General features: G+C 48.3%; 1 protein-coding gene across 1 annotated transcript; it reads right to left on the reverse strand.

Moving 5' to 3' along the window:
• On the reverse strand, nucleotides 1-26799 carry Slc15a4 (solute carrier family 15 member 4). Its single transcript, XM_020185535.2, has 8 exons — nucleotides 26245-26799; nucleotides 20345-20640; nucleotides 16664-16832; nucleotides 16180-16257; nucleotides 15646-15814; nucleotides 6199-6354; nucleotides 4802-4960; nucleotides 1-1079 (listed from the first exon to the last, which is right to left on the reverse strand). Exons 1-8 carry the CDS (start codon nucleotides 26797-26799, stop codon nucleotides 925-927), a joined length of 1737 nt encoding a protein of 578 aa, XP_020041124.1. The 3' UTR covers nucleotides 1-924.
• Nucleotides 26800-27101: the final 302 nt, after the last annotated feature.

Raw genomic sequence — 27101 nt, forward strand, 5'->3', positions numbered from 1 at the left:
TCACATTCGAGAAGCTTTAATAATAAAATTATAGCAAAAGTACCGCAAAAACACAGAATCATTCAGTTAAACTCAGAACTCCAGATACATCAGTAATGATACAAAAGTCAGTGACTGTCCAACAGCTCAAGTTCACATTGCACTGTCAATTATTTCCACTACACGAATTCTGTCAAAATAATGGATTTCTCACAGCCAACCAAAACCGGTCTTTAGTTTCACTGGTATGAAAAATAACATCTTAGATAAGGCCTGAACCATAAGATTTAAAATACCCTTAAGCTGCTGTGCAGCTTGAGTGGACCCATGGTCTTGAGTATTACCAATCCAAGTCTCCTTTAAGAAAGTAACGCGAGCACTTTACGTAAGAATCTTGAGGCAGGTGAGACGCTCGCACCACCAGCCCCACCAAAAAATGTGGTAATGGCAAGACATGTGGCTTACAACCATGGAAACCATGAGCATGACCTTCAGAGGACCCACTCAGAGGACCCATGTGGCTACCCCTGCTTCTCTGAACTCGCCCATCTCCACACAAGTAAATGCTCATTAATTGAAAAAAAAAAAAAGGAGCTCTTGTGGTTTGTGGGGAGGAAGTGGAATTATTTAAGAAATCAGGGTGCCAACCAGCACAGCTGTAGTCCCCAAGACGCCCCAGCTCCACGTGCAAGTCTCTGCAAAAGGGGAGACAGCTCAGAAGCAGCAGAGAGCACTCATGGCAAAACCAAACTCCAGACCCAAATCCTCTAGGAGGGCCCAGCATGCCGGAGCCAGCCACAGGGCGATGCTCATCTACTCCATCCAGGCCCCATTCGTGTTCAGAGAAGCTGGACATTTGTAGCCCTGATCTCAGTGCAATGTGGGTGGCCACAACCCAACGTACCAGGCTGATCAACACAAGAATGGTGCCATGCCACAGCAGTGTCAGGGCCTCCCACTCCCGCCGGTGGGCCCTCCATCTGCTCTTGAGCGCTGGAGGTCGTATCTCACAGAAACAATGAGGAAAAGCAAGAGGGTAGCTCCTTGAATGGCGGCCAGGAGGAAGAAGTAGTAATTCAGGTGGCAGCCGTTGATGTTGCCTGGAGAGCAGAGGAAAATAGCAGGTGAGCACACTTCTAGAGGCAGCTTCCCACAGACCAGCAAGACTCTACAATGCAGGTAAAGGGAAATAGTTGCACGCCTGCCATGCAAGCACACAAGAGGCCACCCTGCAGCTGACCACCTCCCTCCCAGGGGCTCTGAGATGACCATTCTGCTGCTGCCCATCTGTCTGTCATCTCCTGAGTTTGGAGAAATGAGGATGTCCCCAGACATCAAGGGGAGGGGGAGCGGAGAATGAGCGCACATGAGTCTGGGGAAAGCAAGTGTCTGGGAAGGGGAAAGGGACAAGTCAGAGGCAGCCACCTGGCAACCTTAGAAAAGATAACAGTAAGAGAGGAGAGGAATTTTGCTAATTTTCTTTTCTTCAAAACACAACATCTGAGGAAGTAAACAAAACCATATTGCTGTGCTCCTGCCTTCAGATAGTTTAGCATGGAGCCAGGAGGTCGGAACACGTAACAAGCACACTGACCAGCTCCTCAGCAGTCCTACTGTCCCCAGGAGTCACAGGCAGTGCCACTCGCACCACTGCTGCCAATGGAGAAGCCACTCCAGCCGCTTTCTGAACACAGGAGGGAAATGCTGGAGCTGGTGGGCAGTGTCAGAAAAGGAAGCTGATACTGCAGTGAAGTCGCTGCACTCTGCTACACTTCAAAAGCACTTGCTAGGGCTGCAGTCTGTAGCTCATTCATGGAGTACTTGCCTAGCATGTGCACGGACTGGGTTCAATCCCACAACCAAAAAAGAAAAAGGAAAAACCCACTTTCTAATTTGTTTATAGAAAAAGTGAGAGATTTCTTCCTTCTGAAGGCCTTTCCTGTCTGAAAACACACCCCTTAGCATTTACCAAACAACAGAATGAGCAGGTGTAACACATGTTTGCCTAAGAGGCACCAACACCACACTTACAAAGAATTCTGCTTCAAGCTGGACACCGATGGCTCATGCCTATAATCCTAGCTACTCGGAGGCAGAGACCAGGACAATCGCCATTTGGAGACAGCCCAGGAAACAGTTCTCAAGACCCTATCTCGAAAAAAATCCATCACAAAAATAAGGGCTCAAGGTGCAGGTCCTGAGTTCAAACACCAGTACCGCTAAACAAAATAAAATAAAATTCTGGTTCATACAAATGTGGAAAACAAGATTCCCATGTCTGCTGATTTGGGAAGAGACCTGATAGTACCTTGATCCTCTAACAAACTAAGCTTACTTACTCAACACTATAAAGATTGTGCAGCCTGTCCTCTGCTCTGGCTCTGCTTGGGCCCTGGTGGACAGTCACGCACCCGTCTTCTGGAACGTGACGTTGCTCTTGCTACCACATTGATTAGCCCTGAGCCTAGCTCAGGAACAAGGCTAGGGTCAGAAGGCCAATGACACCATTTTATGTGTCAATGCTGGAATACAGAGCATCCCCAACCTAGTCACTGCAGTGCAGCCACGTGGACTGTGTCATGTCCACCTCTGTGTGGTGACGTCAGAGCCCCAGAGCAAGGCATGCTCCACGCCTGGCCAGAACCACTCTGGGGTGCAGATTCTAAAGCGATCACCAGAGAAGCAGCCGTTCTAGGCTTTCCCAGGCCTCCTTAAGAGTCAGGAGAGTAAGTGCACAGTAAGTGGGTAAAAAGGGGGTGTGCTTCCAAATGTAGACTCTTGGGCCCAGAGAAATGTGCCAATCAAAATGCATGTGCAGGAATGCTCACACAGCACATTCATGGCTACAACTGTGCAAACACCACCAGCACCCCTCAACAGCAGAATCAACAGCAGAACCAACACATCAACTGCAACCCACTCATGTGATAGAATACACAAATGCTCACAAGGAAACAAGAATGGTGTCTGTGGGAGTGTAGGCAAACAGGCCAGCCGAGCTCAGGCAGGCAAGTGCAGGCCAGGGCATCTCCTGCTGGAACAGAGTTACCTTGTTGGGATAACACAGGAGGGTTCCCAAAATGCTCTGCATTCGACCTGGACTAAGCGCCTGGAGCTACGCATTTAAGACTCGTGTACTGGAAAGCAGGAAGATCAATCCTGATCCAAATAATGATACAGAAAGACCTGCAGAGAGTACAGGCAGACAAAACTCCAGGGGCCCCTCCTTCAGACCTCCTGCAGGAACACTGCGGCATGAGGAGGACATGCAGGGCCAGAGCAGAAAGCAATGCCAGCAGGAAGCAACTGCTCCCACGGTAGGCAAGGGTTTCTCTGGAGGGTCCACTGCATCCATCTCTTCTGAGGTCAACATTGCTAGCAGCAGTTATTGAATGGGGAAATGGGTACCTGTTACCATGGTGCTCACTGAGGACACCTGCCTTAAACCAGGGCCTCAGGACCACTCAGAGCCACAGCACAGACCCCAAACTTACATTGGTACAAAAACTGAGAAGCTGCTCTGCACTATAGAGTGCAGAGGGGGAGGTATGTGCTCTGCAAAATGCTTCCCTGGCATGCCCTGAGCACAACCTGTGAGAAATGAACAATGGGTGACAGGGGAGCGAGATGAATTACACCAGAAAGGCAGGGAATAAGTGCCTAGAAGACAGTGAGGATGACAAGCCCAGGCGATTCTTTAGGACACACTAAAGAACAGAAACAACGGCGTACAATCCACAGTGGGAGCACAATCTCAGGAGGCCTCTGGAGGATGCCTGTCCATGGGAACAGACCACCGGCACTGGACTCCAGGCTGTTGTCGTCCATGGGGGCAAAGAGTATGTGAGAAACCTACATCTGTTGGTTCCTTTCAGAACAACTACCTCTAAGCTGGTGTAGTCAGTGCAAGTGCTGGAGAGGATAATGAGGACAAAGGTTTCTGGACATCACACTAGGACTTTACAGGCCTAAATTCATCTGGTAGGACAGGAATTTTAGCTCAAGCACAGGAAGGCTTTGAAAATTCTGCGATTTCTAAAGAAGTCCTTCAACTTTTTTCAGACTTTGAGATTGATATCAAAGGTGGCCATTGTTCAACATGAAAAATGCAATAGGGTTGTTTTATAAAGAATACCTATTTTAAAAAAGAAATCTGTACCCTGGTCTGTTCAAAAGTGATCCTAAACCTGGACGAAGCAAACTCTGACCTTCTGAGTGACTGTTCAGCACCCAAGATGTCACCCATTGGCAATAACTGTAAAATCCTACTGCGACTGACCACATGTACATGCTAGGGGGAGGAAGGGAACATAGCTACTGTTTTTTTTTTTTCCTTCTTTTTTGGCAGCACTGGGATTTGAACTCAGGGCCTCACACTTGCTGGGTAGGTGGTCTACACTTAAGCCACTTCTCCAGCCCTTTTTTGTGATGGGTTTTTTGGAAACAAGGTCTCACGAACTATCTGCCTCAGGCTGGTTTCCAACTGTAATCCTCCTGAGTGGCTGGGATTACAGGCATGAGCCAGGTGCCCAGCTATACTGCTGTGTTTTTAATATTAGAAAATTAAAAGATGTTGTCAAGAAAAGGAAAATTACACTCAAGTTAAACACAGGAAAGGTTTGTCACGGAGCTCATCTCCTCAGGCAACAGTGAGGAGGAGCGACTATTACGAGAGGGCTGCTCTTTGCAAGGACTGTCACTGGCAAGGTGCAACGGGCCCTGGGTGGGGATAAGAGTCCCTCATCCACTCACATCCCACGCACTGGTGACACCTGGCCTCCAGCACGGGTGATCCATACAAGGACAAGATGCTGGCTCTTACCAAAGTCTGTGTGGTTGCTCATCCACCCAATGGCTTTGACAGACACTAGTGCCAACAGTCCTGAGCCCACAAAGGATCCAACACCAGAGAAGAAAAAGAACAGGCCCATGATGGCACTCTGCATGGACTTGGGAGCTGCTGAATAGGCAAACTCTAGACCTGCAAGAGAAGAGGGAGGACCGTAGGTGAGGGTGGCACTGGACACACCTCTCAAAGCTCTCGAGGGTGTGGCAGAGAGAGCTGAGACACAATCACTCCCCACCTCACAGCAGCACAGAGGTGCAGAAACCGCCTCCCCTCATGACTCTAAGTCCTCAAGGAAGAAGCAATGCTCTCATGCTTAAGGCAACATTTGATTTTGACATCAGCTTGTAAAAAATTTTTATTCTTGGACTGGCAGGGTGGCTCAAGTTTAAAGCAAAAAAGGTTCCTTATGGAAAAAGTTTGTTAAAAACAAAATTTTCCTATGTTCTCAACTAATGGAAGTTTGAAAATAAAGTTGCAAAAACAGGGAATCTATTTAGGGATTCTATTTTTTACCCTCCAGCACTGGAGTTTGAACACAGGGCCTACACCTCGAGCCACTCCACCAGCCCTATATTTGTGAAGGGTTTTTCGAGATAGGATCTCAAGAACTATTTGCCTGGGCTGGCTTCAAACTGTGATCCTCCTGATCTCTGCCTCCTGAGTAGCTAGGATTACAGGTTGAGCCACCAGTGCCCAGCAGAGATTCTATTTTAAAGGTAGTGTGTCTCAAGCAATTTAGCAGGCCTATCTGTAAATTCAGATCCTCCCAACAGCCTGTCACGCAGATGTGCAGTGTGTTGTACACAAAAGGCTGCTCTGTGGCGATGAATCTATCCTCTCACAAATTCACCCTCCATCTGACATGAGTTTTTAAGGTGGAAAATATCCCACCTGCCTCCCTGCCCCTCATTTCTTCTCCTGTCGCTGCTCCCAGCAGCCAGCAGCAGCTCTGCCTGGAGACGCTTGTCCGCACTACTGCAGAATCTCACAACAGGGATGGAGGCCTGCAAGGACATGTCTAAAAACTATTACTTCTTCACATAAATCTCCATGACAACACAGCTGTGAGCTGCGACTGACTCGGGGCTGGGCTGGGCTGGGGTGTGAGGAAGCACCAGCCCTGGCAGAAACTGCTCAACAGCCATGATCTCTTTTTCCTGTGCAAGCACACAGATCAGTAAGTAAGTCACCAATGTCCGTGAAGGTGCTTCTGGGGACACTGTTTTGCCACAGTATTAGTATTTACTCCCTAAACCACAGTTTAACCACAACTCCCTGCCACAAGACACAAAAGCGCAATGGCACTGAGTCCCCACATGGGGACATGGCAGCTCTGACTGCTTCCCGACAGCTCCAACTCGACACCTTACCTGCTATACTCGCAAATATCTCGCTGATGCCAATCAGCACGTACTGAGGGACCTGCCACCAGAGGGGGAGGTCTGCGGCGTGGTACACAACGTTGCCAATGGTCTGATTGATGGTTTTCTCTCTAACGAGGTCCAGCCTTTTACTCTCCAGGATCCCTGCGATTCAGAGTGAGGTCAGTACAACGTTTACTTATTAACACTTGCCATCAAACTAAAAAGCTAATGTTTGCTTCAAGACATTCACTGATGATTCTGAGAGGGCACAAAAGGCTGACGCATATTACCAGTTCCCCACAGCCCCAGGGCTAAGGACCCGTCACCATCAGTGCCCACACAGGCATGCAGGTGCTGTCACCCGACCTCTGCATCACTAGGCCTTTCAGTGTCTCTGTAAAACACAAACTCCAGGATCTGCACTGCTCATCCATCCCTTTATTCTTTCGAAATGGGAATGCAGACAGCCCTGCCAAAAGAGAGCAACGGTGCTGCTTTACTGAGCTCAGGTCACAAGCTCTGAGGTGTTTTCCTTATCACAGTTACAGATTTAAGGTGACCCACTGACTTGTCGTTACAACTAATAACAATGTCAGCTTCTCTGCACGGGGGGTTAGCTTTTGCTACACAGTAAACTCAACTTCACAAACCAGTTTCTGCCCTAAGCAGGACAGACTGTACTGTAGGGTGTAGGACAATGACCTGGGGTTAAGAATATCACCAAGTTTTATTTTTAAAGAATTCTTGCTGCAGATCCCCAACTACTAGTTACTTTTCCTTTTGTCATTTTATTCTTTCTGGGTTCTGCAGATTGGCAGGCATTGTGACTTTGCCAGAACTGGACTTGAATTCTTACTTTACCGCAAATGCAATAACAGGGCCTAACATTCAGTGCTTGTGCAGAGGCATGTTTATGAAAAACGAGTATAAGAAAGCACAAGTGTGGACAGTGGAATGACTATTAAATGTTCCCTTAAAATCCTACGTATGAGACAGGACCAGAAGAGCATTACCCAGAGCGGTAAGAGTATAACCTCTGGAATCTGTTCCTGCAAAGCACAGAGAGACATTCTCAGAGGACCAAGGCAGACAGAGACTACAGCTCCCCTTCACCAGCAACACCAGCCATCCCACTGGGGGCAGGCAGCAGGGACCAAATTCTTACCCTGGGGTGGGCAGACCCCACCAGGAGCTCCCAGTGGCTCTAGAAAGGGCTAGGTACTGCACTACTGGTGATTACCCTTCTCAGACCAGGCTGGCAGAGGCAATGAGGGACTTGCACTGACAGCCTCCCTAATGGGTGGCTTACAACCATGGCAATGGCTCAAGAGCTTCAGGCCTGGCTCAGCAGCACTTGACACAGAGGGTGGACTGCTCACAATGGCCTCCTCTGCACTGGTCCCCTGGTACTGAGGTGAGGCGCTGGCCACCAGCCCTCTGGTGGGAACAACTCAAATGCAATTCTTTGGAAACTCAGGTCTGTAGGGAAAAACGTGCCCCATCTATCTGGGGGATTAGCATTGAAGGTGGATAAAACTCTTCTTCCTCCAACAGGGGAAAGAAGAAGCTAAGAAGAAAGTGCATGTGGTGAGGGCTTGCTGGTGGGGACGATGAACACATTTCACACCTCTCACGTTATGAGAAAAGAGACCAGGACTAACTTGGCACAGTTCCAGCAGGGAGCAGAAGTACATTTTTGGACAGGACCTGCTTTTGGTCTTATTACTTGAGAAAACATGGACTGTGAAGGCAGCATCTTCCTTCACCTTTCCCCTACCATAAGGAGGTGGAAGAGAAACCGAGAGGGGATCAGAAAGGACTCTGGTGAGACTGCTGGCAGCAGAAGCGGCATAGTGGGCGGCACAGTCCACTCAGGCAGGAGCCTAGCCCCGAAGGAGCAGAGAGAAGTCAGTGGTGGAAGGAGCAACAAGCTTCCCAAAGTCTCAACAGGCCTGGAAGGAGCGCTGACGAGGTTGGGTAACAGGAAGTGGTAGCATCCACAAAAACAGACAAAAGACCCTCAATTCACAAACATGCAGTTCTTAAAATAAATGGGCCAAATTCTTTCATGAAAACTCCTAAACCTGCATCAGCTCAAAACACTAAATGAAACTGCAACACTGTGCAGAAGACAAAACTGAAACACAACACAACCCAAGGATGACAACCAAGAGAGGCCAGGCCACTATGTCAACAAAGGCAGAATCAGAAAGGGAGGAAGCCTAACAAATACAGCGGGGGAGAGAAAAACAGTTCCTGAAAGACGCTGCCTGCGTTACCCAGCAGTGCTTTGCTCACAGTCATGCTCACCATTTCATTTATTATGGGCAGCAGTAAGCTGCAAGATAAAAAGTAATTTAAATAGTATTAACAGCTGAGAGATTTATCTCCCAGGATCTCAGAGCTAAGCCTGGGTTTCAGCCTGTGTCTGACGGTCCCACGTGCACTGCCTTCCCTCCCCAGGGCTGTGTCACTGCAGACAGTGCATGGGATCCTGAGAAACATGAAGTACATGCTCCCAGGACAAATGAAGGACCACTACACTGCTAGGAACAATGAGAAGCTACAGAAACACGTCCTCCCCATTGTCAAAACAAGTAGACAAAAAAAAACAAGGCTGTCTTCAGCACAAGGGCACAGACCAGAGACTCACATGCAAACCAGGTCCCTGTTGTCCCTGAGATGACAGACGTTTCCCGAGGCTCGTGCCAACCTGATGCACAGAACCAAGCAGACATGAGAAGCCGGGCATGGTGGGGCATGCCTCTAACCCCAGCTACTGAGGACACAGAGGTAGGAGGATCATGGTCTGAGCGTGAGCTCCAACCTGAAAATAACTAAACCGAAAAGGCTGGGAGGGAGCTTGTCTCAAGAGTTAGAGCTCTTGCTTAGCAAGTGTGAGGCCCTGAGTTCAATCCCAGTATTACAAAACAAACAAAACCCAGGGAGAGAACCTCACTCCAGTGTGATGTCATGACACCTGCAAGGTGTTTTGCAGGGCACCTGGGTATTCCTGGTCACCCCAGGCCACTGGCAACACTGGAGCTTGGGGTTCCGGCAGGTAACAGTCTGACTAGGCTGACTGAGGCTGGCTGAGGCTGGCTGTGGCTGACTGTGGCATAGGGGATAGTGCTTGCCAAGCACATGCAAGAATTTGGCTTCCGCCCCCAGCTAAAACAATCTGACTGCTACAGTTAAGAGTACATGACAACAGACTGTATGTAGCACCCAGTAAACATTTTCAGAAGACCTGTGAGGCCTTAAAGCAAGCCTCAAAACCTCCAACAGAGGAATGAACAAAGAGCCACGAGCTCTCCGACTCCCTGAGAAAACAAGTCATCATTAACCAAAGTCGAAATAAAGACAGCAGTATAGAGTGAAAACAGCCTGTGAAATTACTCCTGAATCCAAAAGGAAATGGAAACCAAGTGTCCTAGAAAACAACACAGAGAAAGAGTAAGTATCACATACCACAGCAACAACAGCTTTTCACTGTTGAACAGGAAGAACAAATAAAAGTGAAGGCGGAATTAAACTCAATAAATAAGAAAACCACAAAAGAGCCCCAGGTAGAAGAAAGTAGTATCTTTTTCTATCTTTTTGATGGCAATTGGGTCTAAACTCGGGTCTCATGCTTGCTAAGCAGGCGCTCTACCACTTGAGCCACGACCAAGCCCAAGAGTAGCATCTTAATTCTCCAATTAGCAAACACAGTGCTGTTAAAAAACAAAACAAAACAAATAAACAGAATTTCAGTGCCTTTAAAATCAGAAAACTTAGCCAGGCACTGATGGCTCACGCCTATAATCCTAGCTACTCAGGAGGTAGAGGTCAGGAAGACCATGGTTCGAAGCCAGCCCTAGGCAAATTGTCCGGGAGACCTGTCTTGAAAATACCAAAACAAACAAACAAACAAAACAAAAAACCAGGGCTGTGGAGTGGCTCAAGTGGTAGAGTACATCTAGCAACTCCGATGTCCTCAGTTCAAACCCTAAAACCACCAGAAAATAAAATCAGAAAATTCGAGAGCTGCTTTCTAGCTGGGAGCTGGGTGTAGTGGTGCAATTTGTAAACCCCAGTGTTGGAAGGGTGAAGCAGGAGAACTGGGAGTCCCAGGCAATCTGGAACACAGAGAGATCCTATCTCAAAACAACAAAGAAAGGACTGGGGAGGTAGCTCAGTGGTAGAGCATTTGCCTAGCAAATACAGGGCTTGGTTTGATCCCCAGAACCCCAAAATAAATAAATGAGAGTTATTTCTAAGAAAATATTGTCATGGATACAAAGTCCTGGCAAGACTAGTAAAAAAGACTATGCAAATACATGAATCTAGAATTGAGGAAGGAAAGAGAACTTACTTAAAAGATTATTTTTATCTTTACTCTGATACCTTTTCTTAAAACAAGAAAACAAATGACCCCAGGGACATTTTATTTTGGGGTTTTAGGTTTATTTTTTAATATTTAACAACTAAATGAACCAAAACAAAATCAGAGGAAAATAAAAAGTCATCTCACACCTCTTAGAGGGGTAATGGGCTCAGATGACATTTTAGGCACACCTCTGAAACTCCCTGGGTAAAGAGAGAATTCTCATTCCACTAAAATATTCTGAAGAAAAAGATGGAGTCCTTTCGTGAAAATATACAACCTAGTCTCTAAATGCTAGCAAAACCCACTGTAGGCCAATGGAAATTCAGAAACACGTGGTGTCCTAAATAATACAGCAGCACTCAGGTCAAATCATTCATGCAAATCCTCTCTTAAAGAGGATTGCTACAACAGTGAAATACCAAAAAGTCAATGTAAGCAATACAGGTAGCCAAAGTAGAGCTATGGGGAAGTAATTCTCTCAGATACCAAACTAAAGGTCGGTCCTGGCAAAACCTCCAGTTTTTTAACGTCATCATGAATAACAGGGCTGACCTGTAAACCTGTGAACGTATTCGTGACAGAGTGAGGTGCAAGGCTAATACTGAAGAGTTAAAAAAACGTCAGCCAGTGCCATCAGACAGGAGAAAAGCCGGGTAACTGCAGTGAAGGGAGGAAGAGGAACTCTAAAGTGAAGAGCAGCCATCTGAAACTCACTCACTGGAACTCACACAACTCTGAAAAATCCCATGCAATAACAATCAGAAGTATGCAACTGGAAGACACCATAAATGAAAAGGAAGGTGGAACAAAGAGGAGGAAATATCAAGATAGGAGATACAACTTAGAAACCCTTCAACAGTAACTATCCATCCCATGTTAACACAAAAGAGAAAACTGGGCACGGCAAAATGGTACCCAGGCAGAACACAATGGCTGATGAACTTTAGACAAGAATCTTAAGCATCAGTAATAATGCATATTACAACGCTTTTTAACCCTTCAGGTGAGAAAAAGAAGTGAACAGGAGAAAACCCACACTGGCAAGGGTGCTGCAGGTGAAAACTCCTACACGCTACTGCCTTCAGTCCTCCACACCATGACATGTACCCTAACCCTAATGACAGTGACACGAGTGCACACACGTGTGCATGTATGTGCGGCACACACAGCCATGAACTGCCGAAAAGCTAGAAGCAACCATCCTATGTAAGAAGAAGGGATGAACTCAAAAATGGGCTATGCTGTTGATAAAAAGCATGATTTCAGTATGTAAGTACTGACATGGAGAAGTGATTGTAGAGTGCACAAAAATAACATTGTGGGCCAAATCATTTGTTCATTTTGTTAAAAAATAAAGGGCAACTTAGCTATATACAGAAAATGCTCTAAGACAACATAAAACTAGTCATGGGGACCATCTCTGATAGTCAGGAGATGGATGAATTTAGGCCCCACTTAAACCTATTTTTTTAATGACCATGGCTTGGCTGTGTACTAACAGCTTTACACACTTGCTGTAGACAGTGGCGAACTCTCTTGCAATGAAAGCTATGATCTCTGGCCCAGAAAAGGCACTTCAAGTGACTGCATCACATCTGGGCTGCTCACACATACCCAAAGCTCATGATGGGCTCCTGAGACAGCAGCTGGGTTCACAGAGCACTGAGGAAGGCAGGTGAGAAAGCAGACAGCAAAGGCAGACGGATCGGACCTAGAACCACCCCTGGGCTCTGCCTTCCTGAGGACAGTTCTGTCCTTATGCCTGGGACCCTGGGAGCACGAGGTGATCACAGCGATTTCGGGATGGAAGTAAAGGACCTCACGGCTGAAAGACAGTGTGAGCAAGTAACCCAAGACCTGACGAGGATGCCAATGGAGCTGACATGGAAGGCACTGGAGACATCAGGTGCTCCCTGAAAAGGCAGGTTTCGAAGGCCAGTGTGGACCCACTCATGGTGGCTTCTTGGTTTTCCCAGTGCGAGTCCACAATGGTAACACTGGATTTCCTGGGGTGGTGTACTTGTGAGTGCTTAAATGTGTGTCGGTCACAGCTCACCTGCATTACACACACACACACACACACACACAATTAACATGCATTACTCATACTTCTATGGTTTTCTTATTTTTTTTCTTAATCAGGGTCAAATCAGTTCACACAATAGAATTTCATTTTCGCAAAACCACAAAAGATGCACGTGTATGTTTAAGTACAGGTACACAAAGAAGGAGAATCCCAAACTATCACTAGTGAGCATTCTTAAGGAAATTATAGTGGATTTTATTTTCTTCTTTATGTTCTAAGGTTTCCTTTTCATCAAAGAGGAAACAGTGCAGTGGTAGTGCTTGCCTAGCATACTGGAGACCCTGGGTTCATTGTCTAGCACTGCAAAAGCAAAACACCTCACATAGGCAGGTGTGGTAGTACAAGCCTCTAATCGCAGTACTTGGGAGGCTGATGCGGAAAGATGTCAAGTTCTGGACATGCCTGGGAACTTAGTGAGCTCCTGTCTCAAAAACCCCCAAACAATACACACATAATTTTTAAGGGAAAAAATGAAACCTACAAATCAACACACTTCCTCCTTCCTTCAGCAGACTTGAAGAAAGCCCTGGACCTACCCAACTTGCAACTGAGGACTTTAGAGGAAGGGCTGCCGCAGGCAGGCTTGGCCTGAGTAGAGATCACCCCGTGTGCAAGAGGCAGGTAAAAGTTAGCGTGCTGTTATGGGCTCAGGTCTCTGTTCAGAGCCACAGATGTTCCTAAACAGTACTCACTAGAACTGGGAGTGGACTGCGTGGAGCACAGGCAGCTGTTGGCACCTGGACACCTTCCACTGCTGACAAAGAGGTGCACTCCTTCCCAGGATCTGGTACTTGGCAAGGAAAGCCTTGTCAGAAGACAGGCACACACTAGGTGCTTTCTGTCTCTGCTACTTCCACCCTATCTCAGTCACACTGGCTGAAACCACTGCTTCCCCAGGTACTAGAGGTCACTCACTGCTCAGGCTGTGCAATCCTGGTCAGTGTTGGACTCTATCCGTGTACCTGGCTAGCACTTTTTAAAAGCAAATGGGATGGAGCCTGACTGGGAGACCTCAAGTCACTTGTGTGACAAATGTTTCCTGCACACAGATATGCACAGAAACCAGGGGAATGCCTACGTAACTCTTGGGGTAGCCCAGAGAAGTGGGTCGGCCTTTAATGAAACTGAGAGAGAAGACAGCAGCTTATCAGCAACCTACGAGAAAGCCATCTTCCTTCCCAAGGGAAGGGCGGCATGGTCACGAAGCACAGGGGCCCCACCCAGAAGGAAAGAGGGGATGCTAAGGGCAAAGCCAAGCCTCAGGCAGGACACCTCCCATTCCTGAGCTGGTCCTCCAGCAGCCACCCTGTTGGTGGCTTCCTAAGGCCACCAATTAACAGCCCTGCTGTCATCTAGTACTTTTTTTTTTTTGGTGGTATTGAGGTTTGAACTCAGGGCCTACACCTTGAGCCACTCCACCAGCCCTTTTTTCTGATGGGTATTTTCAAGATAGGGTCTTGTGAACTATTTGCCTGGGGCTGTCTTTGAACTGCAATCCTCCTGATCTCTGCCTCCTGAGTAGCTAGGATTACAGGCATGAGCCACTGGCACCCAGCTTGTCATCTAGCCCTTATTGCTCCTGCTTATTTCCCTGAGTAACACCATTCTGGCTGAGAAATAGCCTTACTAAGAAAGCACATGGTAAAAGCTTGGTTCAGACAAACCTCACTTTAATTATCTATTTGATCAAAAGAAAACTCAACAGTCTTCTAAAATGCCCCAGTCTCTAGAATATAGATTTCTCAAGCCTAGAGACTCATTTCTTTAAGTGTATTAAGTAGTGTATCAAGATGCTCACTCTGGCAGTAGATGAAGGATGTGTTGTCTGAGAATATTAGATTCTCTCTCAGCACAGCTGAACACTGAGTTCCTCATAACTACAGATGACTACAGTTGATTCCAGAACATCAACTTTTCTTATTACATAACTAAGCTATTTTATGGTTCAATAATTTTCAAATATTAATGACGGGAAAACCCAAGTTGAAAAGGTCAGCAATACCTCAGCTTTGTAAGCAAAAGATAAAACAGTATTTCAAAATTTAAGAATTATGAAACATAAAGGTGCCTCCCCACAAGGACCATTACCCCTCAGTGTATGAATACTCAGGAACTACCTCTTAATAGTATTTTTCTTTGGGGGGGGGGGCGGTGCTATAACAATCTGATAAAATCTCTTCACAAAAAAACACACATGAAATTTCACAAGATTCTGGGTGTCAGTGGCTCACTCCTGTAATCTTAGCTAGTTGAGGATGAGATCACGAAGCTCCTGGTTTGAGGCCAACCTGGACAAAAAGTTTGAGACTCCGTATCAACCAAGAGCTGGGCTTTGAGGCGTGAGCCTATCATCCCAGCTACACAGGAAGCTGGGACCAGAACAATCAAAGCTCCAGACCAGACCAGGCAAAAAAAGCTCATGAGACCCCATCTCAGGAAAAAAGCTGGACATGGTGGTACACACTACAGCAGGAAGCATAAAATAGGAAGACTGTGGTCCAGACCAGCCTGGGCAAAGAGCAAGACCCTATCTCCAAAATAACCAGAGCAAAAAGAGCTGGAGGTGTGGCTCAAGTGGCAGAGTGCCTGCCTGGCAAGCATGAAGCCCTAAGTTCTAACCCCAGTACCAGCAAAGAAAGGGGGAAAAAAAAGCCAACCTACAGATTTGGGGACATCCCAAGGCCTACATTAAGCCTTCGGTTACAAATCCTAAGGCAGAACTCTCACACTTAAGAATCATACAACACCCTATTTCATAGAAACCCTCCACTTAGCAATCTGCACTCCAAATCCAGGCTGAGGACAAGGCCCTTTAATTCAATCAGAAAGGCACTTTTCAGAGTAACTCTATGGTATTAGTTCTGCAGGAAACAAGACCACGTGTTCCTAGGAAGAAAACTTAAACTTTGTATCATGAAAAACTAGAAAGTGAGGCCCAGCCAGCGGCCTTCAGAGCAGCTGCTGAAGCAGGCTGTGCAGGAGACGGGCTGCTCACCTGCGGCAAAGGCCGAGCACATCACGAAGAACATCCCCACAGCAATCCTCTTGAGGGAGGACGGGAGAAGGCCATTCCTTCTCAGCACCGGGTCCACCAGCTTGTCCTTGAGCGGTATGAGCAGCAGGATGAGCACCGCATCAAACATGGTGAGCCATGCAGCCGGGAACTGGGTCAGAACACAGGGGCTGTTAGTTCCCTGCAGGACAGGGCAGACACACACCCACACCACACCCACACAGGAGAGACCCCAAAGGATGGTACAACCCCCAGGAAAGGACTTCAGTTCCAAGACGCTGGAACTGGGGAGAGATGTGCTTCCAAATGAGTCTGTGTGTGTACTCCTCTGAGCTGGAGGTGGTCGCAGAAATATTAATGCTTAACTGATATTACCCAGTGTAATTAATGGAGGCTGTAACCAACAGAAAGGAATTTTCTACAGCAAGAAGGACTCAACTCCAGGAACAGCACTCTAGTTTGTGCCAGCTGCCCATGTGGATAGGATGCCTATGACTAGATCATGTCAGTCCTTACCGTGTGCGGGGTGGTGGTGATACTTGAGATTTCTGGAATCTTCAAATGAAGACTCTGTAAGACATACGTGGTCTGCATCTGGGTACAGAAAGGGGACACTGCATGTGAACCACCTGAGCTTCTCCACGCCTATGGCAGGTCACCCTCCCCTCTCCTGCCTGAGGTGAGACACTGGCTCAAGCTTGAGATGGACAGTTCAATTATTTGCTCAACAGAAAGTCCTCTGAAGGTCAATTTGGGAAAGAACTGTCAGTTATCCAAATGAGAAGCTAAATTAAAGAGGGGTCAGGAAGCCAGAAAAACACCCACTCTTAGCTTCTTCTAGGGAAAGGTTTTCAAAATAGGTAAAGCAGCCAAAATGAGTCCATAATTAAACACAAAGCTTCCAATATCTTAGAGATTCAGGAGAAAAAAACAATGAGCAAGTACTGGGGCAGAACTGCCTGAGCAGATGGAGGAATGAACCCTGCCTGTCGGCACTCACTTGGAAGTACACTGTCCAGTAAGGAATCAAAGCCAAGAACACAGGCACGATCTTGACCAGGGCTTTCACATCTTCCACTTTGTCCTCTGTGAACGGCCCTCCGCGCGACATCTTACATGAATCAAACAGACTTTGTTTAGAAGATTGCTGAAAGACTCCAATGCCTTCACTTTGGGAAACAAAATGAAGGAATTAGTTTTCTTCCACCTCCAGCAATCAATTACTTGGTAACAAATAAGTTTGGGGGAGGAAATAAGCTCACTGTTCTGAATCTGCTTTAACTCATCTTTTTCCTAACACTATATGTAATTATTTCTAACTTAGCAAATGTGCTGACCCTGAGGACGAAAGGACAAAAGGGCCTCTGGTCAGCATGCTGGGGGTTACTGTGACTGCAGGGGTGGCCAGAAAATGGGTTGTAGCTGGTCTCAGCAACCCACTGTGCTCAGGAGAGCCAAAGTGTATCTGAGGCCAGGAAGATCTGCTACACCTTGGGATTACAGGTGAAAAAAAACCCTAATTATAGTGTCTGGACTTTTAATTTTCTCAACTGTCAAAGTTGACAACCAATTCCAATGCTGTTAAGAACACACATGCTGGGCTTGCTGAGTGGCTCAAGGGGTACAGTGCCTGCCTAGCAAGTGTGAGACCATGAGTTCAAACCCCAGTACCACCAAAAAAAACCATGCTGGCTTACTGCAGACATGTCCCTATGTGTGACTGGAAGGAGAGGTGCTCTGCTTGCAGGGAAAGCTACTGGCTGTCTTAGACTAAGCACAGGGAAGGGACACCACCAGAGTGCTTGGTGAGCCAGGCTCACTCATTAATCGTAACTACAAGCCTAGGTGGTATTAAAAGACTCTACTGGCCATTTCAAAGAGGAAGCTACGAGAGGATAAGAAATGTGCCAAGGTCATAGGCTACAGAGTTAGGGCTGGGACTTGAATCTGAATAGACGTGGCTTTGGAGCTATAGCACTGGCCACTGCAGGTTACCTCTGGCCCCTCTGCTCCTCACCAAGACACCATTCTCACAACTGTGGTTCACAGCCCAGAACACAGGATGTGTGTGCCCTGCGATCATACAAGGATCTTTGCTTCTCAATCTGAGCAGAAGACCCTGCTAGGCCAAGCCAAGCTCTATCCAGCCCCCAACCATCTGCCAGAGAACAGGCACCAAGGACCTTAGCAGGGAAACACCACTCTGCAGAGATACCATGGAGGCTGCTGCCAGTTCTCTCCTTTCTGGTTTAAAAACTCAGGCCCTGCTCACTAAGTTGCCACTATTTAAAATTATTCTTATAAAGCTGACACTTTTAATCCAGACTTTCAGAATGGCGGAAAAATCAAAAAGCTGAAAACTATAACCTGAAAAGTGAAACTCTCTTTCCAAAGACGTTGTTCAGTTTTAAAGTATTCATAACTTCAAATTATTTTTTCTTTTTTCAAAAAGAAACCTAAGTCTTTATTACCTAATGCAGACGTTATCAGTGATTTACCACATCATGCTACGTACGCTTCTCTAAAACATTTAAAGGCCAAGTAAAAATCCATTTTGCACAAGGAACCATTCACACAGGTTACTTACAAGCTACCTTACTTTTGCCTCATAGCATTAAAGTATTTTGAAAAATGCTAACTCAATATGCATCTAAAGCCTGTCCACTCATGGTTAGCACACTACTTTGCAACGCAACACAAGGCCACAGTTACAGATGACATCACTGCGACTACCCACAAGTCTGTGTGCTGGCTTTCCCAGGCTATGCCACGGTCTGCAAAAGTTGTGCAGGGCACAAGAATGTTTGGAAAAGGGCCTGCCACTTCTCAAGACTGCATTCAGAGAACTGCAGATCTTACAGAAGGTCTCAGTCATTTCTGCTCCAATAGAAATGACTGATGAAGTAGACAGACAGACCTTTAATTCTCGTTTAAAATCAGAATTCCACCATCTTCCAAACAGATCGCCCTACAGCAGAAACTGAGATTGGGCCAGTTGAAGCCGGGAGCCACATGTGTGGAAACAGGTGCGTGGTATATTATTACGCAAACAGGCTCCTGAGGCCCCTCCTCAAGGCACATCAAGGTAGCTGTCATGGACAGCCTACTTGCAGCCTACAGCGTCTCAAAAGTCTTTCACAGCTCACCACACTTGGGCCTCACAAAGACCCTGCTAGATTCGTCCATCAACACTATGCCAAAAAGGAAAGGTAGGTGTGGCAAGGTCACTAAGTCACAAGGTCACACAGCCAGCTCATAGGAAGAGCACTCTGACAATCCTGTAGATCAACTTTTCTACAAGCTAGTCCTTTTTCACCTTTGCCTAAGACTTCCAAAACAAATCTAAAGGGAAATCAGTTTCCTAAGTAATTCCAGAACCTCTTCCATGTGCCACCTGTACACTGAACCCCCAAATGTCCTTAAAGCAGTGCTGTTCCCTTGTAGAAAGTCTACACACAGCCTCCAGGCATGGTCTGGAAATGCTGTATTGTACCAATAGGAATCTGATCCACGGGAACAAATCTAAGAGCCAAATTGCTGCTTCTGTCTAATCAAAACAAGGCCCCCAGCAAAATACCACTGTCTGTTGCTGAGCAATTTCATTCATAATCCTTCCTTAGCATGGTCCCACTGTGAAGGCCACCACCAGCACCTCCACCATGTCTACTAGGAAGGCTAGGAGGCAAGCGAGGCCTCACACGAGAAATATAAGCAATCAGAGGTTTCACCCACCCCAGAAGCCGAGCCACAGGAGTTACTCAAATCTACCACACAGTGTTAGACAGCCACTGTGGCCCCCAGCACACAAGCACAACAAACACAAATGAGAACAGAGAGGGTATGTGGTGGCCTGTGAATATCCCAGCAATCAGTGCTGGCCAATAATGGGTGTGCTGCCCTGGATGCAAGAAGCCCAGAGGCTGCAAGATCTAGCTCTGCATCCCAGGCTGGTCAAAGCATCCTGAAGTCACAGGGATGCCTGTGGGGATGGAACACTCTGCACCCTGAGGGCACTGTGGTCCTACCAATGGTGCCTTTGTCCTAATTCACACAATTGCATTGACAGTCTACCCCAGCAAGCAGCAGCAAGAGTAGCTGCAGGCTCTTCCACTCTGTCTCTGTACGCTTTAGTGACCCACCTCTATCATGACAGCCCATGTGCAGGGGACCGGCAAGGATTCCCAGTCACAGAACTTCGAGCTCTAAAGCTGCTACCTAAGCCCCTCACAAATAAGGGCTGTTGATTCCTGAGGGCACCTCAAAACTGTCCCTGCCTTCTGTCAGAGTGCCTGCCAGGGTTGGATAAGGGTGCTCGAGCAGACCTACAAATAAGCAATTGCTCAGATTTTCATTCATGCTTTAGGTTAATTTCAAAATGAAACACGGGGTATACAATATGTCTTCTGTCTCCTGCATGTCGTATGCAACTTTATAATCTGCCCCTGAGCAGCCAGAAGCACCCATCTACACTGGCAGTGAGATGGAGGCTGGGGTTGAAGGACAGAACATGAACTCTACACTCACACGAAGGGGTGACAATGAACCCCTTTTCCAGCGGGCGCAGTTCAGAGGACACCAGACAAGCAGACTATGGAGTCCAGTGTCCAGCACACAACAAACCAAGCCGTATGTTAGCTGGCATTTTCCCAACAGTGACGCGCCCTTAAAATGAAGCACTCACCTGCTGCCCAGGGGTCTCCCACTTTGCCGCTGGGAGCAGCAGGAGTAGGTCAGGATCTTGAACATATCTGTGAAGGCACTGCCATCCGGGGGCTTGGTGATGAAGACACTCTGGCCGCAGAGAAAGACCACGAAAGCCACGGCCACGCAGACCGTGGGGATCAGGTAACCAGCAAAAAAGCTCATGTTCTGCTGTATGTAGGCAATTCCTCCTAACGACAGGATTGCTCCCAAATTAATGCTCCAATAAAACCAATTAAAAAATCTCCTAGTGGCTTCTGGGCCTCGATCTTTGACCTAAAATAACAGGGAGGAAAAACACATGAAAACATGTGATAATGATTTAATTTTTAATTTTCTTTTCCTTCCCCCTCCCCGCCCCTTCTTTCTCAGGCAGATTCTCACTGTGTTGCCCAAGTTGGCCTCAAACTCGTGGGCTCAAGGGATCCTCCTTGCCTTAGCCTCCTAAGTAGTGGGATAATCCTCAAGGAAAAACAGGTATAATGAAGGGCTTGAAAGCCCCACTGCCAGCACAGCCTTCAAGAAGTGTAGCACAGTATGACAGGCTTAGAGATGCAAACAAGTTCTAAGGACTTAGCTGCTAGAAGGCTCGGGGGGCATCTCCAAATACCAACAGATCCTAGGTGCAAGGTGGTGCCCAGCTGCCTTGGAACCACACGGAATGGTCCTCGTCTAAAGACATCTTCACAGGGCACACTCTCTGGACCTGCTGCATCAGCTGCGGTCAGGCCAGGAACCTGCATGGTAAGAACTTTCCACAAGACTTCTGCTCACATATAGCCTCTACACCTTAATGGACTAAACACAAGTGCCATGAGGCTTCTGGTGACAGACTTAGGCCCCAAACAGCAGTACTATGGGGAACATGTGCTCAGAGCAGGCCTGGGCATGCAGCTCAGCGGTAAGAGCTTGCCTACCACGCTTGAGGCACTGGACTTGGGACTGCACATTTGTTTGGGGACCAAGGAACCTATGCCCCCACTGGGCTGCAGAGAAACAGACTGTGACACACGTGAAGGAAAAAGGCAGCTATAGACTAAGCTAAAACCACAAATAGTTTTAGATTAGAAAAGCTATCAAAAGCCAGGTGTGGTAGCACACACCTGCAATCCCAGCATCAGGAGGCTGGGGCAGGAGGATCACAAGTTCCAAGACAGCTTGCCAGGGCTGCATTACAAAGACACAAAGAGACCACGTTGTTTATTTTCGTTTTGTTTTTTAAAAAGACTATCAATGCAAACAGAAGAAATTCTAATAAGGGTAGCGATTCCTAAAAGGATCAAAAATCACTTACTTCCTGGGCTCAAAACACAAGCAAGAGGCAACCTCAAGTCCAGCTGGCAAGCCACATCCACAGAGCCCACGGCTCAGCCAGTAGCTAGCCTGGGGCAGGCACCGAAAGGTCTCTTTCCACCCGGATGCTCACATCTAAGCAGACATGAGCTGGGTGCCAGTGGCTACTCGTAGCTACTCAGGAAGCAGAGATCAGTAGGATCCCGGTTCAAAGCCAGCCTGGGCAAATAGTTCGAGAGACCTTATTTTTGGGGGGAGGGAACCCATCACAAAAGTAGGGCTAGTGGAGTGGCTCAAGGTGAAGGCCCTGAGTTCAAACCCCGGTACTGGAAAAAAGGGGTGGGGGGCTGGCAGAGTGGTTCAATGTGTAGGCCCTGAGTTCAAACCCAAGCACCACAAAAATAAAAAAATTATCAAGCATCTAAGCAGACACTGCAAGAAGGAGCCCTGTTCCAGCCAGAAGCATCTCCAGTAAGGTTCATCTCATAAGCTTTTAACCAACTCACTTGCTACAGGCTGGCACTGGGGCTCATGAAAAGGTAGCCACGTCCACTGTCCTAGTGACCTCTATTGCCTTCCCCAAAGCTATGGTGTGTGAAAATCCAGAAAACTTCTGCTCTACCACTGATCGTGTTTCTGGTCCACACAGCAAGCTCTTCTACAGAAACAGCCAATCACAACACAAACATCTCCGTAGCAGTCATGACTTGACCTGAAATTGTAAACTTTACTTTTTGAGGATTAAAGGAGGAGTGTAAAATACATAATCAAATTCGAGTGTTCCTCAAAATTTATTAAAGTTCAAATGATTAAGACATCTACTGTGTCATTTCAAATTGCAAACCCCATGCTCCCCTGTGCCTAACAAGGCACCACTCCTGATGGGGTTTACATTGAGGTTTTTTTTTTTCCTCCCTGGGACTGGGGTTTGACTCAGGGCCTACACTTTGAGCCACTTTTTTTGTGATGCGTGTTTTTTCAAAATAGGATCTTGAGAACTATTTGCATGGGCTGGCTTTGAACCTTGATCCTTCGGATCTCTGCCTCCTGAGTAGCTAGGATTACAGGCGTGAGCCACGAGCTGGGCTACACTGACCTTCTTGTACCCTGGCACAATCCCTTTACATGTTACCAAACAGCGGGCATTAGTATTCATGCTACAGTGGACACAGAGTAGGAGAAACAAAAATTATGAGTGAAACAGTGACAGAGAAAATATAATTAAAAGTGTACAAAGTGGGGGGCAGTATTGTTTTAACAACCTGAAATGGGAAGAGGCCAATAACAAAATCCGTTTTGATGAGGTCTCTCACTGTGTTGCCCAAGCTGGCCTAGAACTCCTGGGCTTAAGTAATCCTCCTGCCGCACCCTTGGGGCCTCTCCGCTTTCCATCGTGGCACAACATACCCTTTCCCAACCTTAAAATTCCATCTATCCTCACTTCCTCTGTAAACATGGTGGTCACTGAAGACTGTCCCGGGGCCAGATGAAGAGGAACTGCTGCTATACTGGGACATCACGTGCCCTGGCCTTGGCTGAAGGCCACAGATCCATTTTGCATCCTTGGCATTACGTCATCAAGTGCACAACTGCAGCCAGCCCTCCAAGGTAAAAAAGCTTTTCACATGACTGCTCCAAAGACACACCAAAACCAAGCCAGAAAAGCAAAGCTAAAAAGGACAGAACTGCCGATAGCGAGTTAGACAGATGGCTGACTCGGAAAAATTCCTTAAAATGCACAAGAATGCAGTTTTCCCCACTAGAAAAAAATCACATTATTTGCTTTCCTTATCTGTACAGTAAGTTTTTCCTCTTTCAGATCACCATTGTAAATACTCCATCCACCAAGAATGACCGTGATGTCTGAAAAAGGGTGAGCACAGGGGAGATATGAAACAGGCACAGGCAAGATGTACATCAAAATATAGCACCTCTGAATTTATAGCTTATAGTCCAATTTCAAAAGCAATGGGGCTCTCTTCCTCAAAGCTACCCAGGCTGGCCCCACTCACATCCCCATCAGATCGTCTTCCAGGGCCCAATGTGCAGAGGCACGGGGTAGAGAAACTTTCAGAAAATGGACCTTAAGACACACACATTTCTTCCAAATGACAAGGCCTAGCAGGACAAACTAAGCCCCCACAGGGAGCAGCAGTGCATACATCCTTCCTTTCCCTACCCCCCAGGAAGCAGCCAGCACCTCAGGGACAAGGAAAGCCTTTGCCTTTGAAATCCCCTCAAAGACCAGCCAAGACCTGCACTTTGGCATAATAGTACTAGCTTCCTGGAACTTTTGTAACTTACCTAACAGGTAGCCAATGGCACCTTGTATACTCAGAGTGTACACCACTCCTGTCCTGTCTGCCCCACTCCCATCCCATTTAAATTTTTAGCCCCTTTTTAATTAGAAGAATAGCTTTAAAGAAACAACTAGGAGCCAGGCATGAGGTGCATACCTGAAATCACAGTACTTGAGAATCTGAGGCCGAAGTATGGTGAGTTCAAGGCCAGTCTACACTACACCTGAGAGCCAGTCCCAGAGCACCCCTGCAGCTGGCTGTTAAGTATATGTAGTGTCCTTCCACCCCAATAATACAACAGTGCCATGAGACTAAGCCAGTTACTCTTAGGAGAGAGTACCTACTTCAGTGTCCACATTGTTTATCTTGTTTTGTCAGTACTGAAGTTTGAACTCAGGGTCTCATACTTACTAGGCAGGCATTCTACCACTTGAGCCACTCTGCCAGCCTTTTTTGTGTGCTGAGTATTTTTCCCCCAGGGCTGGTCTCAAACCAAGACTTCTGCTCTCTGACTCCAGAGTAGTTAGGATTACAGGCGTGGTCCACTGGTGCCTGGCTTATTCTTTTATGAGCACTAAACTTTCAGGCAGAAAGACTGCATCCAAAACCTGTTCCCCTCTGCACTTGGCTCCCTGATCTCTGCATACCCACCATAAATGCTGTCATGCTGGGATGGGAAGGGGGTTCATGTTGCACTGTGTGCTATGGCTCAGCTTAGAAGACAGAGAACAAAGGTGCTCCGGGCCTCAGCAGGCCCTCACAGGGACGCTCAGCACAAAGTCCCGGGAGTCACCTTCCTACTGCTCACACACAAGCCACCTGCGTGCACTCCAGTCCCATGGCCTCCGATCCAGGCCTCTCTCACTTGACCAGCTGCAGTAGACTCCTACCTAGAACCCCTGTGTCACCACTTTCCACACAGCCCGCTCTCTAGACAGATATTACCTTTCTGAGAAAACGCACAGAGCTGACGTGTTAGGGTTCAGCCTCTGTAACAACTACTGATTCTGCCCCGGGCCTCCTGAGGGCAGCTTTAGCACAGGGGACATGTGGGCAGGAACAAGCAGGTCTGTGTTCCAATAAACCTACTTTATGGAGGCCAAAATCTGAGTTTCATAATTTTCACTATTACAAAATACTCTGTTTCCAATCATTTAAAAATATAAGAGCCATTCTTAGCATGTGAGTTCTCCAAAAACAGGAAGTAGCCCTTATTTGGCACCCAGACCACTTGCTTCTCACTTCCCTTCCCCTGGGAAGCTCTGGCCCTTTCCCATCTCTTGGTGGGGCTAGGTTAAGAGCGGCAGTTTATGCTTAACTTGACTCAAACTCCTTTTCATCTGGCCTTTCCTACCAAGCTCACCCCGAAACTCCTCTAAAACAACAAAGACAGAATGTTAAGTGTTTACCTACTTATTTGTAAGGGAAGCTACAGCAAGGACAGGGGTGACCCTTTCTTCTGGCCCCTGGCCTGTGCATTTACCCCCTGTATGGTAAACTTTCCTATCCTTCAAGACTCAATTCAAATGACCCCTCAATACAAAAGAGGTTCCTTCTCTTTAAAGCCTCCCAGGCTACCACTATGTGTGAGTCCCACCCCATCCTGCCTGTATTGTTCCCTCTGCCTAGAGAGGAAGCTCCCTAAAGAAGGGCCACACAGCTCCCTCTCTCTTCCACCCAGAGAGGAAGATGTGGTTACCGCCCTGCAGTAGGACGGTGGGTCCCTCTCCCTCCAGCTCATCCTGCACCAAGTGCAAGGACAGGTTAGACGCAGGTGGGCAGGTTTTCTCTCCCCATTAGAAGAAAGCTTTCAAGATGAGGGGAAATCCCTCTTCCTCCAGAGGCCTGGCACCAGGTGCAAGGACAGGTGTCCGTGCAGTGGGTGCAGGCAGAGCGGCTGCCTACTCCCAGTCTTTCCCCTACACTAGAAGGAAACTCCCTTAGGAGTCCTCTCCCTCTTATCCTATGGAAGGTGCAAGAGCAGGTGGGCTTCCTCTCCGCACTACAAATTAAGTTCCTTTAGTTCGGAGCTCGCCCTCCATCCCCTCCCGTCCCAACAGGGTACAGGGCAGGAGCGGATGGACTTCCTGCCCACACTACAAGGAAACTCCCTTAGGGTGGGCAGGGCGCTCCCTCTCCCTCTAGTCCCGCAGCAGGTGCAGCAGCAGGTGGGCTTCCTCCCCGCACCAGAAGGAACTTCCCTTAGTTAGGAACTCTCTGTCCCTCGCCCTCCAGTACAGTCCGGAGCGGGGCCGAGGGTGGGCGCGGGTGGGCGGGGCAGGCTCACCTGGTCCGCGCCAAAGGGCGTGATGTTGGCCTTGACCGTGGCCACGCCGAGGCCCACGAGCACCAGCCCGGCGAAGGTGGCGGGCGCACAGCGGCGCCCGGCGACGGCGGGGCAGATGGCGCTGCCGTTGGGGTAGGGCGCCGAGCAGTTGAGCACGCGCTCGGGGCGCGGGTCCCCGCACAGCGCGGCGCGCGAGGCGGGCGCGGCCAGCAGCGGGAAGGCCAGCATGCCCAGCAGGTAGAGCGCCAGGCTGAGCAGGATGGCGCGCGCCCGGCCGAGCCGCGCGTCGGCCAGCCAGCCCCCGAACGGCGAGCCCAGGTAGGTGAGGCCCATGAAGAGCAGCAGCGCCTGGCTAGCCTGCGTCCCCTCCCAGCCGAACTGCGCGCCATTCAGGAACAGCACCAGGTTGGACGTGACGCCATAGAAGGCGGCACGCTCCAGCAGCTCGGTCAGCAGCACGGCCCCGCACGCCGCACGGCGGCCCGCGAACGCCCCGGCCGCCGGCGCCCGCCGCGCGCCAAGCAGCGGCGCCCGCTCAGCCGTCGTGCCCTCCATTGGCCTTCGGCCGCGGCCGTCCGGCTTCTTTTCCCAGAAGGCACCGCTGCCACGCTCTCGCGAGACTACCATCTCTGAGCCTTCCCATTGGTCAGGCAGCCGCCGCTCAAACTTGGGAACTTCCGGTCTCTTCCCGGAAGTTCGGCGAAATGGTCAGCTCTTGACCGGCTTGCGAGAAGCTGCCGCTGTGGCCTGGCCGGCGGGAAAGCTAGGACAGACGGACTGAATTCGGCGCTCCTCACCGCGGCTGCGCTCCAGGCCGGCTTCTTAAGGCTGGCTCTGTCCCTGCCCGCAAGCCTCCC

The sequence above is a fragment of the Castor canadensis genome, chromosome 18 (assembly GCF_047511655.1).
Source record: "Castor canadensis chromosome 18, mCasCan1.hap1v2, whole genome shotgun sequence".
NCBI lineage: Eukaryota > Metazoa > Chordata > Mammalia > Rodentia > Castoridae > Castor > Castor canadensis.

Coding starts and splice junctions, on each gene's coding strand:
- Slc15a4 (XM_020185535.2), bottom strand. CDS start 26,799: ATGGAGGGCACGACGGCTGAGCGGGCGCCGCTGCTTGGCGCGCGGCGG. Junction 15,815..16,179: donor TCACCACCACCCCGCACACG/GTAAGGACTGAC, acceptor GTTCTGACCCAG/TTCCCGGCTGCATGGCTCAC. Junction 4,961..6,198: donor GATATTTGCGAGTATAGCAG/GTAAGGTGTCGA, acceptor CTTCTCTTGCAG/GTCTAGAGTTTGCCTATTCA.